This window comes from Calonectris borealis, chromosome 3 (assembly GCF_964195595.1).
Source record: "Calonectris borealis chromosome 3, bCalBor7.hap1.2, whole genome shotgun sequence".
Taxonomy (NCBI): domain Eukaryota; kingdom Metazoa; phylum Chordata; class Aves; order Procellariiformes; family Procellariidae; genus Calonectris; species Calonectris borealis.
The window spans coordinates 61029081-61045142 of NC_134314.1; the positions used below are offsets into that span (position 1 = coordinate 61029081).

At 39.9% G+C, this 16062-nt stretch overlaps 1 protein-coding gene across 2 annotated transcripts in view; it reads right to left on the reverse strand.

Moving 5' to 3' along the window:
• The window catches only part of THEMIS (thymocyte selection associated), an 82874-nt gene that overhangs the window by 2348 nt on the left and 64464 nt on the right, over positions 1–16062 (reverse strand). Inside the window, exons 5-6 of one of the 2 annotated variants that reach the window (XM_075145808.1) lie at positions 13317–13470; positions 3811–3967 (exon numbers count right to left, since the gene is read on the reverse strand). In XM_075145808.1, coding sequence (XP_075001909.1) covers positions 3811–3967; positions 13317–13470 — 311 coding nt within the window. Of the gene's footprint in view, positions 1–3806; positions 3968–13316; positions 13471–16062 lie in introns of those variants that run through there. The other variant, XM_075145809.1, reaches the window with a different exon arrangement.

The following is a 16062-nucleotide window of genomic DNA, read 5'->3' on the forward strand; positions in this document are numbered from 1 at the left end:
CTCTGCCACACTACAAAAACGCATCTTTAATGCGTTTAATCTGCCCTCCAGGGGAACAGCAAGACCTGTGCATGTAGGAAGAACATCTAGATAATCATGGTAGTCTGGTGGTCTCCCCTGCCCTTAGGGTCTCTGAACCTACAACTGCTTTTAGACAGGCTGCTTGTGTCAAAGCTAAGAACTGAATTGCAGCTCTCGGAAAAACACATTATTTATTTGCTCCCTCTCGACTCTTCCTTCCTTCTGTAATCACCATTGATTGCACCCTGGGAAAAAAGCTTTAGTTTGCACATTAGGGAAAAGTGAAAACATCAGGCAGTAGAAAAATTACCTAACAATGAAAATTAGCAAAGTAGGTGATGACCCCAAATCTGCATTGAAAACTACTTAAGAGGAGAGGGACTTTCAAAAGTGCTGAGAAGCTATGACTCCAGTCAGGGATTTGGGTTCCTCACTTCAATATCCCTGAGGCTGTGAAGTTTGCCTCAGCCTTTCAGCCAAAGGCAAGGGGAGCTATGAAAGGAACAGCTAGCTTAGAGGGTCAATGCTATGAAAGCTCCAGAGAGATGTCAGAAAAACAGTACAAAAGGATTAATGAAGATGCAGTGGGGCCAGAAAGGTTGGTTTTCATTTATAGCACTGTCTGCAGCCTACTGTTATGCAGGAACCTACATCTCAGCACAACCAAGGTAAAAGAAAAAGTTCCACCTCAATCTGTTTCATACTATTACTTCTAAAAAAAGCAGTACAAATTGAAAATAGAGAAAAGTACTTTGTTCAAACAAAACCACCTCAACTGTTGAGTTCATGACAAGAGGAAAACACAGCTGTGTAGTTCTTTCATTCCCTATTGCATTTCTCTTTCTTTTCTACTTTCTAGTCCTATTTAATAAGCTTAGTCAGCTGAGACCATTCCTTTTCCAGCACTTGTGTGAGAGTTCAAGTCCAGGAAGCAATGTCCTGAAACAGCCTGACACCAGTACTTGTGCCGGGACCATGTTGTTTCTGTCCTTTTCCAGCCATGAGGTTACAAGCAGCTATCAGCGCTGGAGACAGAAGCTGCCTTCTCTGGTTTTGCTGTTGTTGTTTGTTGTTGTTGCTGCTCTTGCATGCCTCCATCTCATTTTTGTTTGCAGGGACATGGGATGAGACATTATAGCAGCACCAGAGCTATTCCAGTTCATTGCAATGAACCTTCTCTCTCCCCATTTTTCTCACACCCAGGAAAAAAACACTATTGACATCTTTAATGCCTTCTAAAAGACTGTCAGGGCTTTCCTCATAAAGAAAAAAATCCTCCCAAAAACGAACTCATGGCAGTAAAAGGAAAGAAACTTGGTTAAAAAAGAAAGCCGTGCATTTTAAATGCTTTCAGGGTTTTTTCCTACTTTCTCTTGAATCTTTAATGAAAGGTTAAAATATGTTAATGGTAGTTGTTGCTATAGCAAGCTCAGGCATCTGTAGTCAAGTCCCTTGTTTAATTGCTTATTGTTCTGGAGTGATGAGGTCATGTTAACATCATTGACCCTCTGGGCACATTTATTCTATCAAAATTAACATAGCCTCAATGACCTGAGGCAAATCTCTGTTCGTTCTTTCTTTCTCCCTCCTACTTAGGGTGAGATCTAGCTTTTGATAGTATCATCCTGGCATGCTTTGGCCCTTATTGTGGAAAGATTTTTTTGGGGCACGGATGAAACACTGCAAATAATAAATACTGATTTTCTCAAAGTACACCTGACTGTTGAGGTTTACTTCTGTATTTCATTAAAACATTTTTTTTTCCCCTTAATGACTCTATTTAAAAGTAATTTAGATCAATAGATTTAATTTTGATAGATCATATACACCAAATAATTAAAAGCGGATATTCATAAATAGCATAAATGTCCTGAGGAAGGGAGGGACCATGGGTAGGAAATGGTTGACTGATGAATTCTTGAAGTAGAACTAACATGATCGGATGTTAGGCATTTGGCACAGATGCAAGAGACAACTCATTTTTGTGTATTGTTTGCCTGTAAGTAAGCCTAAAACAGCTAATTTGGTTATTTTTAATAGCCCTTTCAGCCCTCTGTGTAGCATACATGCTTAAAAGCTGATTTTTTTAAGCTCCATCAATCATTTTACCTGGCTAGATATTTTATAGGGCTTTTGCCCACATTAAAGGTTAATTTCATATGCCCTTTATCATATGCCCATATCAAATCCATATTTCTCAAAATGCTCACAAGTGCAAGTGCAGAAGCTTGATAGAAATTTTAAGTGCTAGATAAAAGCCACAATGGAGGATTTCTGATGGTCGGGGGGAGACCAGCAGGCTGGAGGAGCTTCGTGCTCCTTGGCTAGCTAATGATTTCAGAGGGTGGATACTTCTGTCATCCACCAAGGATGGTAATTTATGGGATCGCTTCATAATCCAAGACAGACAGTGATCTCCCTCAAGGCAGCAAAGGTCCTTTCTTTCATGTTTTGCTAGAGCCCTCAAAGAAGACAACTAATAAAGTGAAACCTTGCCTCTATTGATAGGGAGTTTAAAGGGCAGGTGGATAAAGACTTAAAGGAGCTGATGCCATGACAGTAAGTAGTATAATTAGAGGCTGATCCTCTAGGCTGGCATTGCTTCTTGAAACTGTGCTTTTCCCTTAGTGCCTATAGTCAAAAGGATTATTTTAGTCAAAAGAGAGTTTCATTCTTTCTCGACTTCTGTACGTGATAGCGTAAGTCCCCATCCTCAGCAGCTGGACTGAGCTGGTGAACTGAGGAAGCAATGTATTAGGTTTCATTTTTCAGTCTTTCCCATAACTTTTGAGTTTCTGTGGCTGTGAGCAGGGGAAGAGATGGCTGCACAGATACCACACACTGCCCTGGATGTCATGTTTCTGAGGGATTTGAGCATTTCAGAAACAAATAAGAGCTTATTTCAGATTCAATGCCCTGCTTAACCCAAATAGAGTAGAAATGTTGCATGCCATTTTAAAATAAATACAAAGTACATTTTGAAATAAAATACCACTTCGTAATAAAATCATTTTTTAAATTTCTGAAACACAACATTTCAAGTTTTGCTGGATTTTCAGGGGTTTCTCTTAACAGGAGAAACAATTCAGCCAAATCAAGTGAAGCTCGAAGAAGGTTCAGCCGTGAGTGAAAAGAGTTGGCACTACACAGTTTCACTCAGACCTAGAAAAAAAGTCTAATCTGTGTTTAGCTGGAGATGATGCTTGGAGCTTTTCAGAAGCAAAGGCCCTCTTCACTAGCACTTCAAGTCTCTGCAGACTGCCAGAGCAGAACCTCGAGGATTTAGTGGAAACACAGATAATTCCTGAAAGCTTTTTAAGAGACAAACCTTAGTCATGCACAACAAGGCATCCACTTCTAAAAAGAGGAAAAGGATTCCATTTAGAGTACTATAACTTGTTACAGCAAACTGGCACAAATCAGTAAAATCAGACAGGCTTTCGGATACAAAGCCTTTCTCTGGGTTTCTGTGTGTTTTTGTAAGGATAACTGTTGGGCTGGTTATGGTTTTGTCTCTATCTGTAAACCTGGTCTTGCCTGTGCACTTCTATCACCAGAACGACAATAGCTACCGCTTTGACAAAGGTGACATCGCTAAGTGTGACAGGGTGTCACAGGCGGCAGCTCAGAGGTGCCCTTCTTGCGTTATTCACAGGACATTGGGGGCAACAGCGGCAGCTCCCAGGTGAAACCCTCCCTCGTTTTGGGGAGTGAAGGTTACCAGCCAGTCTGAAAAATCACTCTGCCCACACTTGTTTGTATCCATAAGTGATCATGAGTTACACTCACCTTCTTCCTTCAGAGAGTGCATGCTTATTTCTAATGGTGGTGTCTTGAAATACTTTTCTTATGTTTTCAATTATGTTTTCATCCACATAGTCATAGTTGTGCTCTTCTTCCTCTTCCTTTTCCGCCTCACACTTTCCAAGTGCCTTATCTGTTAGACCTGAGCAATTAGCAAAAAATAACTGTAAGGAAATGGAAGATTCTGCCCTTGCCCTGAAAAAAACATACAATTCATACAGACAACCACAAATGCAAAAAACAAAGCAAGCAGTGTTCTCCTCACTTTTCTCATTTTCACAGAGATCTTAAATGACTTGCTCAAGTTCCTGAACAATATCTGTGGTGGATCAAGAATGAAACCCAGCTGAGCATTTTATAAGAGAGTCTTCATTCTTAAGAATTCCTATTTCAGTTTTTGAATAATACTTGTACCTCGAAGTCTGCGGGCAAAGAGGATAATCTGTTGTCCACTCCCTGCTAGCTGTCCACAGATAACTCCAAGGTTTATTAAAGTGGTTAAAAAGTGTGATCACTGACAGCATAAAAGCAGGCAGATAAAATTGTCTGACCATATCAAGAGAAGAGCAGTCCACTTGCCATGCGCAGCACGTACCACCCCTATTGCAGATGTGCCCCCATGCTCTTGCGTTTCATTGCCTGAAGAGATGAGTCTCTGCAGCTAGGAAACTGTGGTGTTACTTTGGGGTTTCCTAGAGCCAAAACACCCAGTTTCTTCCTATTCAGAAGGCGATACAACAAAGATAGATGCAGGCTTGAAAGTAGCTTGAGGTTAAAACGAAAGGTTTTGAAGTACATTTCTTTATGTCCACCTAGACCAGCCTGGGGCAATACTGAGGACAAACCTTCCAAAAAGCAGTAGTCTTTTCCCACAAGGGCAGAGACCATCACGGGAGGCCTCTTTGCAGCTCCAGTGCTGGAGCGGGCTCTGCTCTGGCTCTTGGCACAGCGACAGCTTCACATTACAGCTCACACCAGTGAGCTACAGGCTGCTGCCAGAAGGCCCCAGGGTCTCCTCCCTTGCCCAGGTGGTCCTACTGCTTCCCTGGAGCTAGAGGTAGCTCCACAAGATGCATGGGACCACTGGCCCCATGGAGCAGGACCCCACAAGGATCAGTCACTGAGTGCCCCACATCCCCCCTCGGCCCAGGCTGTGGTGGAGAAGAAGCAGAGGCAGGAACCAGGAGCGGCTCATCCTTGGGGTTTATCAGGAAGCCTCAGGTATAATGGAGCTGAGAGGATACTGTGTTTCTAAAGCAAAAAGTTTCACCTGAAATGGCAAAACAGTGTGAAACTGCTTTTGGTACAGCTGTTCCTGCTTGGTTAATTTGCTGTGACATAACCTGAAACAACCTGCAAATGTGCACAAGACCTCACAGCTTATCGTACCTCCCAGCAAGGCCGTGCTTGTCAAACAGGTCCTTCTTTATGGGACTGAGCTTCTCAAACAAGAATTCTCCCAAGCTTATCCTTGCGACCACTGCGTTCCCTCCCCTTCACTAAGAAAACAGCTGAATATTCCCTCCATGGTCTCCAAACCCCACTTGTGTTCCTCCTGAGACTCTGCATGGCTGAGGAGTCTCTCCCTGAAAAACTGGGCAGGACTCATTTCTTTCTGAAGTTGTGATCCTCTCCTTTATAGATTGTTTAAGGCCAGAAATAACCATTAAGTTAATCAAGCAGCTGTCCGGCTACACCAGCACAGAGTTTATCACAGACCAATTTACTCACAAGTCCCGCTGCTACTTTTTAGGAATGAGTAAATTAGCAAAGTATTTCCAGATCTAGGCATCAAAAGGGAAAAAAAAAACCAAAAACCCAAACCTATGATGAGAAATTTAATTAAGATCTCACTCACACATGTGGCCACTATCTTGTTTAATAAGCATTTCCAGGTTTGTAGTTCATTTGCAAGTTGGCTGTGTTTGATATCAGTAAAAGTAAACTAATGAATAAAGCAGGCACTGAAAGAATAAGCTAATCCCTGTAATTCAGCAAGGGAAATATTGTTTGTGCGCTTAGACTTGCTAATACGGATATAAAGTACAGATTGCTCACGGATGGCATAGCTAGACTTTCTTCTTCGCCAAACACACGCAAATAAAATGATACGCTTCTAAGCAAGACAGCTCAAGGAGAAAGGAAATTAATGTCATCAGGCCAGACTAAATCACAGCTGTCCCCAGTCCCAAACCTGTATAGGATGCCTTCTGAAATGTATATATTTACACTTCAATAAAGCATTAAGCAATGAATGGGACAAGCTGAATGGTCCCAAGGGAATTCTGAACAGTGAAATCAATGCAATTTTCTTCCCTGTTTGAAAAAAATATCTACTAGCCTCAGCACTGAATTACTGAGTCAGATATGCCATCTCTGCCTGCTAAGAAAACAAGGCTTATGTCATCATGCTGCCTGTCCATCCATCTGTCAATCTCTTCAGTATTTCTAAAAGTTTTTTTGCCAATTTCAGTCAGATTTGAAAAGGGGGCAGAGTCTGAACATGGTTACAAAAGTGAGAGTTGAATTAGTTCCTCTACCAAAAGAAAAGCATGCAGAACACAGCTGTTATACACTCCATTTGGCAGCAGACAGCAGGATAAATCAGCGTGTGCATATTGGCTGGCCACTCAACACACACACAGCTCCAGACCTGCTCTTTTTCATTTGATAGGAGTGCCATAAGGAGAGTTTTGGTTATTATCAGGGAAGGGGGAGAGGAGCAGTAGGGGACAACAGACGTGAATACTTATTAAACCAAATTTCATTAATTCTGTTCTTCCTGGAACAATTTGTATAATTATGTCTGCCTTTATAATGGAAGGGTAATGCTCTGCAGACTAAAAATTTCCGTTTATCTCCCTTGTATCCTCAAGTGGGTAGGATTTGGGGTTTTTTTCCTTGGAATATACTTGCTGTTTTTTCACAAATTTTAAGGTCACAAACAGTTGTCATAACTCTCCATTCTGCCCTCCTTCAAAATGTAGGCAACAGAAGTAACCCAACCCATCAGGACCCTTGCTTGAATGCAACCAGTGCTAGAAACGCCAACTCATGTACATACAAGGCTGTACACCTAAACGCCCCTGGCCGTGACCATAACACAGTTTTATACCTGTGGTAAATATCTCAGTTCAGGATTTATGCTGTGTAAATTAACGTTCAACCACATAATAACATTTAGTGTTTATTTATGCCTAACTTGAAAACAATAGTTGTGAATTATTATGTGCAATAATATTGTGAACTAAACACAGTAGAACCACATCTTTATTTCTGCACATCACTTAAGTGAAAATACACAGAATTGAAGGCATTTGCATAAGCCAAATCTATTTATTTGCTGTGGGCCTGCTTCTGATGCTCCTCAGTGCTAATGAGAACTAATTCCTTAGGGAGTGCTACCGAAAGCTATTGAGTGATAGCAGAATCAGAGCCCATAAAACTAATGGACTGTTCCTTGAGCTGGTATCCATCAACCATTCTTTCACGTGATGATGAAGCATATCTTTAAAAACTGTTAAGTGCCACAGTCAAAATATTTCGTATGCACTGTAGGGTTGCAATTCATGTATGGTTAATGTTTATCTCCCTCTGGAATCTACTAACCCGTTGTTTGGAAAAGTTTAATCTTAAATTTAATTTCTTAAAAAATCTTAAATTTCCTGAAAGCGACATCTGTTGACCTCTTTCACTGTCCTTTTATTTTTAATTTTCTTCTTTGCCACTTCTTTTCTAGTCTATCTTCCTAGTTTTATTGAGTTCTTAGAGACACTAATTTCCACTGTTGCACTACTGCCTCCTTTTGTAAAATAAATCCTCAGTGTATCAACAGCTCTTGCAGATGAGAAACGGTTGCCACAATTTTTAAACAACCGCATATTTCAGGCCCCATCATACCTTCCTGCAAGAGGGTAAGGAGAAGGGCTCGGGGCACGGTCACGCACCCCACCAGGCTCCCAGGTGCTGCCCTGCGCAGGGCTGGAGGAGCGGAGCCAGGAGCACCGCCAGAGAGAGGGAGAGTGACTCATGTGAAGGCCCCTTTAGTTACCCTACACAGAACACTCCTCCTTGCAACCACTTCTAAAAGCTCCTGCCTGGAACCTCTGCCCATTACTGCAATTAAAATCAGTCAGATCTAATAAATGAGGGAAATATGTAAGGATTCAGAGCCTATGCTTTCTTTCCCCTGCTGTACAACAAGTTAGAGTTTAGTTAAGAAGAAAGTTGATTGAAAATGTTTAAATATGACTTACTAAAGTGTACTTACCATTCTACGAAATGATGTGATCTCCTTATTTTAAGTCACTTTCCTACCTCTTTTTTAAACTTATCTCAGAAGATGTGTCAGCCAAGAATAAGTTTTGTGTTCACAGCCCAAAAACTAGTAAAAAGAGCCCAATGATTTTTTTAAGAATAGTTACAGGACCATAGGAGCCAAAGGATCTAATAACAGTTTTGCCCTAATCAAAGACTGAGCTAAAGTGTGGAAAGCTGGAAAGAATTGTCGTACATGCATACAGTAAAGGATTCTTAATTCATATTGCTTATCCCTGTGAGCCTAATTCAGAACGCTAGTATGAAATCGTCACGTCACCAAAGAAGGAAGAGCTTTTTTCAAAATAATTCAGAATTCTATGTTTTGGGGGATATTATGTTTAATTCGTTTTAGTATTTGGTTTAGAGCAGAGCCCCATAACCAAATGTATTGTCCTAACTGATGGAACAGCAAGCTACAGCACAGGGGCAGAAATTTCTTAAACCATCTTCGTTGCCAAATTTAGTAGACGTTATATGTGCATCCTAAACTGCAATCAGAAGGCCCCTTCCTTTTTTAATTTCTCCAGCCTACTGGCCACCTAAATCAAGTGCCTAAAGTCAGAATATATAAATACCTTTCCTAAAATGTCCTGACATCAACAAACAAAATCAACATAAACACTTTTTTATTGCGGACTGTAACAATTCCAGAAACCTGAGCCATGACAAGAGGATTAGGTAATGTTTTAGAAACTCCACTTAGAATAAATTTCAAGGTTAAAGAAAAACTGATACAACAGATTTCTGATGAGAGCTATTATCCTGCAGATATTGCTACTATTTCTAATGAATTCAAACTCAGTCAAATATAAGAAAATAAGATCATATCTTCAGTGGCCAATTCACGTTTAATTGCAACAGAGGAAAAGGGTTCAATTTCTTAGAAACAAAGATAATAAATCCTATCTTTATTAACATGAACTCTGCAAGGAAAGACAATAGAGGCCTTAAAACTGAAAGAAAAACATGTTGCTTTTCTTTTCAGAACTATCTGGCCTTTGGTAAGAAATAGTAATTGTCTCTGTAACTGTTTTTTTTGAGAGCACAGATTCAACATCCTTATTAGGAATTTGAAACAGGTTGGTGCTTTGGAGCGTGGCTTAACATTCACCAGTAGAAGTTTAAAGATTAGTCAGTGAATGGTGCATTTCCTCCCACTCAAAACCCACAGGAGTGTGTCTGTGTTATTAGTCTTGGTATATTTTCTAATCCATTATCTTGTGAATTAGCAGAGCAGAGTATACTCTCTGGAACAGGCAAGCTTGCCGCACGCAACAGTGGACTCATGGGGATCCCTTGGCTGGCCAGGAAGAACTGCTGTATCATCTAATCCAATCTCCTGTATAATTCTCCAGTTATCTTTGAATTAAGCCCAATAATTTTCAGCTATACTAACACACATCTTTCAGAAAAACCCTTAGGTTTGATTTGGGTATGTCGGCGTACAATCCATCACTGCTCTTTGGTCTAGGTTAAATTTGCCTAGCTCAAACTCACACTATACTGAAATTTAGTCAAAGTTTGTACAGGGATATACTCCAAGGCAATTAAACAAGAAGCAATTTCCTAGCCTTGCAAAAGAAGAAACATTGTGATACCACCACTTGATTTTCTATGTGGGTACTAAACAGAGGTATTAAGAGTCTGTTTGAAAACCCTCAGTAACAAAGGCTATTCTTTATCTGATCTTCTGTGAGTAGTCTAAGCTAATACAGTATATAGGATGAACTTAAAACTAACTAATTGCAGCTTTCATGAGGAATGAGGCAGGAGACATATGATCGATGAGCTTTGAAATCAGAAACACTGCTAAAAACTGGGCCAGCTGGGAAGAGTTAGTGCTGTGAATCTTTGCAGGACCAGAGGCAAGCAAGCCTTCAGCAGCCCTAACATCATTTTTTCTCTAATACTCTTGGCCATACACCTAGGGCTACTTGCAAAGCACAGGTCTCTAGCCATAAACTCAGAGAAATAGGTAGGAAAAAAACGAACCTGATTGATACCTGAAGTTTAAAAGAAATGCATGTTGTGAAAGCAGGAAGAAGTCAGTCAGTAATCTACTGTTATGATTGATGCGTGGGTCACAACCAGCAGATAAGAAAACTCTGCTTTCACAGAAGGGATACCACAACAAAGGTTGGGATTTTAATGGAATGAAGGTCAAAGGAAATAGAGCAAAAACAGCTAAGAAAAGATAATTTAAAACTTGAAAAAGTCCCTAGAAAAAGCTTTATTCTCATTTAGAGTGTTTCAGAATTAAAACCAAATGAAGAATTGGCTGAGAAAAATAGACTTGTGCTAGAATGTGAAAAATAGTAAATAAAAAATCAAGTGCTCTTGGTGATTATGAAAAAAAGTTTATCAAGGACATATAAATAAGGCTCAATGGGATGGACAAAAGACTAATGCTACTGGCCCGGAAAGAATAGAGAGAAGGCAGGCAGACTCCAACCGAGGCAGATGAGACAGTCAGCAACATTGCCTTGTTTCACTGCAGTGCTGAAACATGTTCAGTAGAAGGTCCAAATCAAGAACATCTGCAAAAAGTCCAAGTCTGTTTTCTAGTGTCCAAAACCGCAAACTGTGTGAGCTAAAAAGAAGAGTGAGCAGAATGAAGAAGGAGGCAGAAACTTTGCTGGTAGCATGGCTAACAGAGGCAGTCCTCTGCCTAGGAGCAGGTGAAGAGCCTGCTGAGAGCTTCTGGGTCAGCATTAGCAGACAAACCAACATGGGCAGTATTGTGGGTGTCTGCTATAGACATTGTGATTCATTAATGACATGGATGATGGGACAGAGTGTACCCTCAGTAAGTCTGCAGATGGTACAAAACTGGGAAGAGTGTCTGATAATGATTGTGCTGCTATTCAGAGGGACCTGGACAGGTTGGAGGACTGGACAGAAAGGAATCTCGTGAAGGAAAATGCAAGGTCCTGCACTTGGGGAAGAATAATCCCATGCACCAGCACAAGCTGGGGCTGACTGGCTGGAAAGCAGCTTTGCAGAGAAAAACATGGGGGTCCTGGTAGACAAGCTGACCATGAGCCAGGCATGTGCCCATGTGGCAAAGAAGTCCAACAACCTCCTGGGCTGCATTAGGCAAGGCGGTGCCAGCAGAGATCCTTACCCTTCTGCTCAGCACCAGTGAGAGCACACCTGGAGTTCTGGGTCTAGGTCTGGGCTCCCCAGTACAAGAGGGACATGGAGATTCTGGAGTGAGTCCAGCAAAGGGCCATGAAGATGATTAAGAGATTGGAGCATCTGAAATAGAAGGGGAGGCTGAGAGGGCTAGGACTGTTCAGCCTGGTGAAGAGAAGGCTCAGGGAGGATCTTATCACTGGGTATAAATGCCTGATGGAAAGATGTGATGAAGATGGAGCCAAGCTTTTCTCAGTGGTGACCAGTGACAGAAGAAACATAAGCGGTAACAAATACTCTCACAGTAGGAGGATGGTTCCAATAAAAGGAATGGAAAGACTTGGACACCTCCCAGTCCTGTTATTCAGCTGAAGCCTTAGTAACGGTAGCTCCTAACTTCTTTTCGCAGCCAAGGGATCTCAGTTTAGAAACTACTGCAGAGTTCCTGTAAGAGGCACAGGAAGTGACTGTACGACACTGCTTCTCGCTGCACGAACTGAGCAGCTGCATTGAGAAAAATCTTTGAAAAATCTCGACTGTAAAACCATTACGTGACTTTAGCCTGTGTGGCTTTCCCTGTCTGTGAGGAGTCTAAACCCATCAAGTAAAGCACCTACACGAGCACTGACTCCTGTGCTTGTGAATAAACCAGCATAAACTTTAAGCCTGGCTTACTTCAGTAAGGATGCTTTGGTCAGGTTTTCTTCAGGTGCATCCCTCCTGCTTCCCATGCCTGCCTCACCCCACAGAGACTAACCCATGCAACTGGTCCAACTGATCCCTGTAACATGGACCACAGTTTTCAAAGTCACGCCCCAGTGATTTGCAGGTGGTTCCCTTGGCACAAAAGAGTACAACATTAACCCATTTTGGATTCACTTTTTTCTGCGGTTTAAACAGAGGATACAGTCCTTTGTAGCTGCCAATATGGAAGCTTCACCATTAACCCCCTATAAAATCTAATCAAATCATTAAGCAGTGGCAAAATGGAGCCTGCAGGGAGATTTTTCAAAGCCACAAAATAACAAATTGGAGATTATCTTTCAAAGCAGCAAGATACCAAAGTACCTTTCAAAAACCAGTCCCCAAATAATCAACTTCCATAGCAATAAAGATTAGTGAATGTTCAACACGCCACAGTAATTCTTCACTCTAAAAGTTGTTTATGATGCATTTGGAAGTTTCAGTATGTGTAGTTTCAAATAGGCAGTCCTTTTCAGGAGTCTCATACACTGAATGACAAGACAATAAAGAGAAACTTCACGGGAAGTTCTTATATTGATATCAATTATCAGTTAAGAAATACTGTGAGGATAAGTATTTGTGCTTTAGTCTTCCAAATGTTCCAGTGTTGTAATTAATGTGATGTGTTCATATTTCAGATATAACCTGTGACTGACAGATTAATGAAATCACTTGAATTTTTTATATTAACTGCAAAGTCTTTTGGATTTGTCCTCTTATCATCTAGCTTTTCAACTTCAATACATTTCCTTTCTGAAAAAGGAAAAACTTGAAAGATAAGTAGAAAAACTAACCAGCTATCAAAAATGCTTGGGAAATCCAAGCAAATAGTGACTTTAAAAACAATTATCGGTCAATTAATTTGCTCAATATTATTTTTTTCTTCAAAATACAAAAACGTGAGTTGAAGACATCTTCATATCTTTAATGTAAATTGCTTGCTTGTCTTTAATACCTGTTGGAATCAGCATTTTTTGTAACAGATGATGTGTAAGCATTATCCTAAAGCAAAAGGAAAGCGCATCTTTTCCACACATCTGTTCCTAAAAACTACTGAATATTCATGCTGCAGTGTCAAACAGAGTTTAATACCATGCTACTGGTGAGAGTTTGGATGAATTTGCCTTACGGCATTTATGGAGGAAGAACAGAAATATTCGCTTTTCATCTCTTTTGACTAAGCCACAGATTCCAAGTGAAATCACGCAAGATAATCCTGTATGTAAATTATTTATCAGGGCTGGGGTTAAGCTTTGTTACATTAATAACTCAAACCATAAAGTTTAACTGACCTTTAATCACACTGGTTTCCACTAATGTAGCTTTCCCAGTCATGTCCTTCTTATTTTCACGATGCACCAAATCATTTTGACAACTAACTTGTAAATCCAAAACGTCGGCAGCTTGATTTGAGCACAATTTCTTGGTGGCGTCTACACAGAAATTCTGAAATTACATAGAAGAGCACATTGACTTTATATGTAAATTGTTACTCCAAACAGAATGCTTTCAGAGATGTGACACGTAAAACCAACATTCTTTGGGTTACTTCTGTGAATTTTAACCACAAATCTTCTGTTTGTCAAAGCAAGTCATCAATTACGTTTACCATAATGCTTGTCTTTGAGGCATGTACATCACAAAATAACATGACCAGAAGGCACTCTAGGTAAAGAAATTACCTTTAAAACATATCTCCAGTCTTTCTTTTCTTTTTTTTGGGTGTGTGGAGTCATGCAAACCCAAGGAGGGAGATTTATGTATCCCTTTTCGTTGATACAGATTTCTTTCTGATTAACTATTTTTATTGTATCGATCGTTCATTTAATGAGTTCTGTTACATATAACATCACAAATTCATATAAAGTCTGACATTTCAATTACGTTTATCCAGTAACATTCATAGTGAGTATAGTTAGATGATAGGAACAGGCAATTATGGAGTCATTAATTATAGTGTTATTACATTGCAGAAAGTAAGTTCTATGGCTGCATACTTGCATTCCTTGAAGTTCAGGCTTGATATGTACATTTCCATAATTCTGTTTTTTTTTTTAATTCTGAGGTATTTATGTCATAAATACTTTCAGTCAAATACATATTTTTCATCTGTGTAAATAAGAGTCAATTAAAAATGTCAAAAAGTATATCTTAAGTGAAGCTATACAGTAGCTGCATTGTAGGTACAGTTCAATTGCAAACTTATACCAGAGTGTGTATATTTCAAAAAATAATCAGTATAGATTTTCCATTCAAAATCAAATGCAGAATTTCCTCAGCAATCAAAAAGCCCATCCTATTCAGAGAGAGAAGGTTGTGTTGGTAAAACTGACAGTAGCTACACAGTAATAGTGTCTGATCTTTTCAGAATCAACCCACAATTTGTGAAAGCACAACACGAGCCTACATTTTATGACAATCTGCCCCTTTTGAAAAAAGATATCAGCTAGCGACAAGAAAGTCACTGGTAATTGAAATAGAAAATTTGAGAGAGTATGTTAAGAAGAACAGATGAGGATGAAATATGTAAAATGTATGGACTATTTTCCTCAGTGGGTGGGTCACGATGTGACATAAGTGGAAGACCCTCATTTTTCAGTTAGAGGAATCTACAGTAGTTTTCTCCATTTTCTAAAATAAACACTGCAAGCTCGATCTGCAGGGGTTGACTGAGTTACAATATTCAATGCATGTTTGTGCAGTACTGGCTGTACAATGCTGGCTAGTGCTCTCCTTGATTGCAAAATAGCCTCTGAGGTCAAGCAAAGCTTTAAGCAGTGATATAATTCACAAAAACCTCGGGGATTTGTACAAAAAGAAATATAGCTGAGAAATATTTTGCAAAGAGGACAGAAATGTCAGAAGTTCTTCACAGCAGAGAATTAAAATAATCCAATGGAAAAGGCACCATTCAATCTAGGACGATGCTCGGCTGGTGTATTGTGGAATAACTTCACTGAGGTTACAGGCCCTTCGTCTTTCTTTCACCAACAGAGCGTGGCCTTTCTTTGATCTCCAGTTCTTTTCTCGATCATCTGCACCTAAACATGCCTATATGCACCACCTGTTTGTGGCCAATCTGGCCCGGCAATATGAACACACACTTTGCAGGTAGTTACTGAGAAATGTCCATCTTCTGCTCACTTAAATAACAATTTTTCAAAGCTGTCACTAAACTTGTCCTATCCTCAGTATCAGCCATACCTGTTTATCACAAATGGAAGGTCTTGGGAAGGGCAGGGAAACATTACTATTCATAGGTAGATTCTTCCTGTGTTCAAGTTATTTGGCAGACAGAAAGCTTTCACTTAGAAGTCAGCTTTCAGGTAACTAGAGAACCCTAATTTAAATAGTAGACTTCTTTTTTTTTTAATCATGAATTCTCTTACTTTCAACTCAGCTCCTTATTTAACATATTAATCCTAGGAATCAATACCATGAATAAGTATGTTCAGATTATTTATTTTGCATTGTCTTACCTAACTGAAAACAAACCCTGGTATCAAAACAGAAAGAACCCATCATTAACAAGAATGTAACTGAAGTTTTGTGTTAATCTTATCAGTCACCAGCAAAACCACACACAGTGATACAATGGTTACCTGGGGCACCCTGCAAACAAATTAAAATATTCAGAACTTAAATATTTAAAAACAAACAAGATTTGTCTCTTCACTATATGTTGAAATCTGATATTGCTTTAACTTTCTTGATAGCACTACAGATAACAATTATACCAGACAGCAACAGAGATAAGATGCTTTTTTAAACTATACAAGAGTGAAGTCTTACAGTTGTCTTTCAAATACTGGGCAGGCTTAACAGCACAGGGTTTCCATCTGCATGGAGTCATTGTTCCACTAATTTAAAGAAGTCAGTATATCAGCCATGGTTTTCAGTACTGTTACTGCCAGAAGAAACACTAATTCAGTTAAAAACCCATGACCTGAATCACACTCATTTGTTATAATAGCCTACTCGTGAAGAAACCCCAAATCTCAGCATTTGGAAAATCCAACCAACAGCTACAGGTGCGTA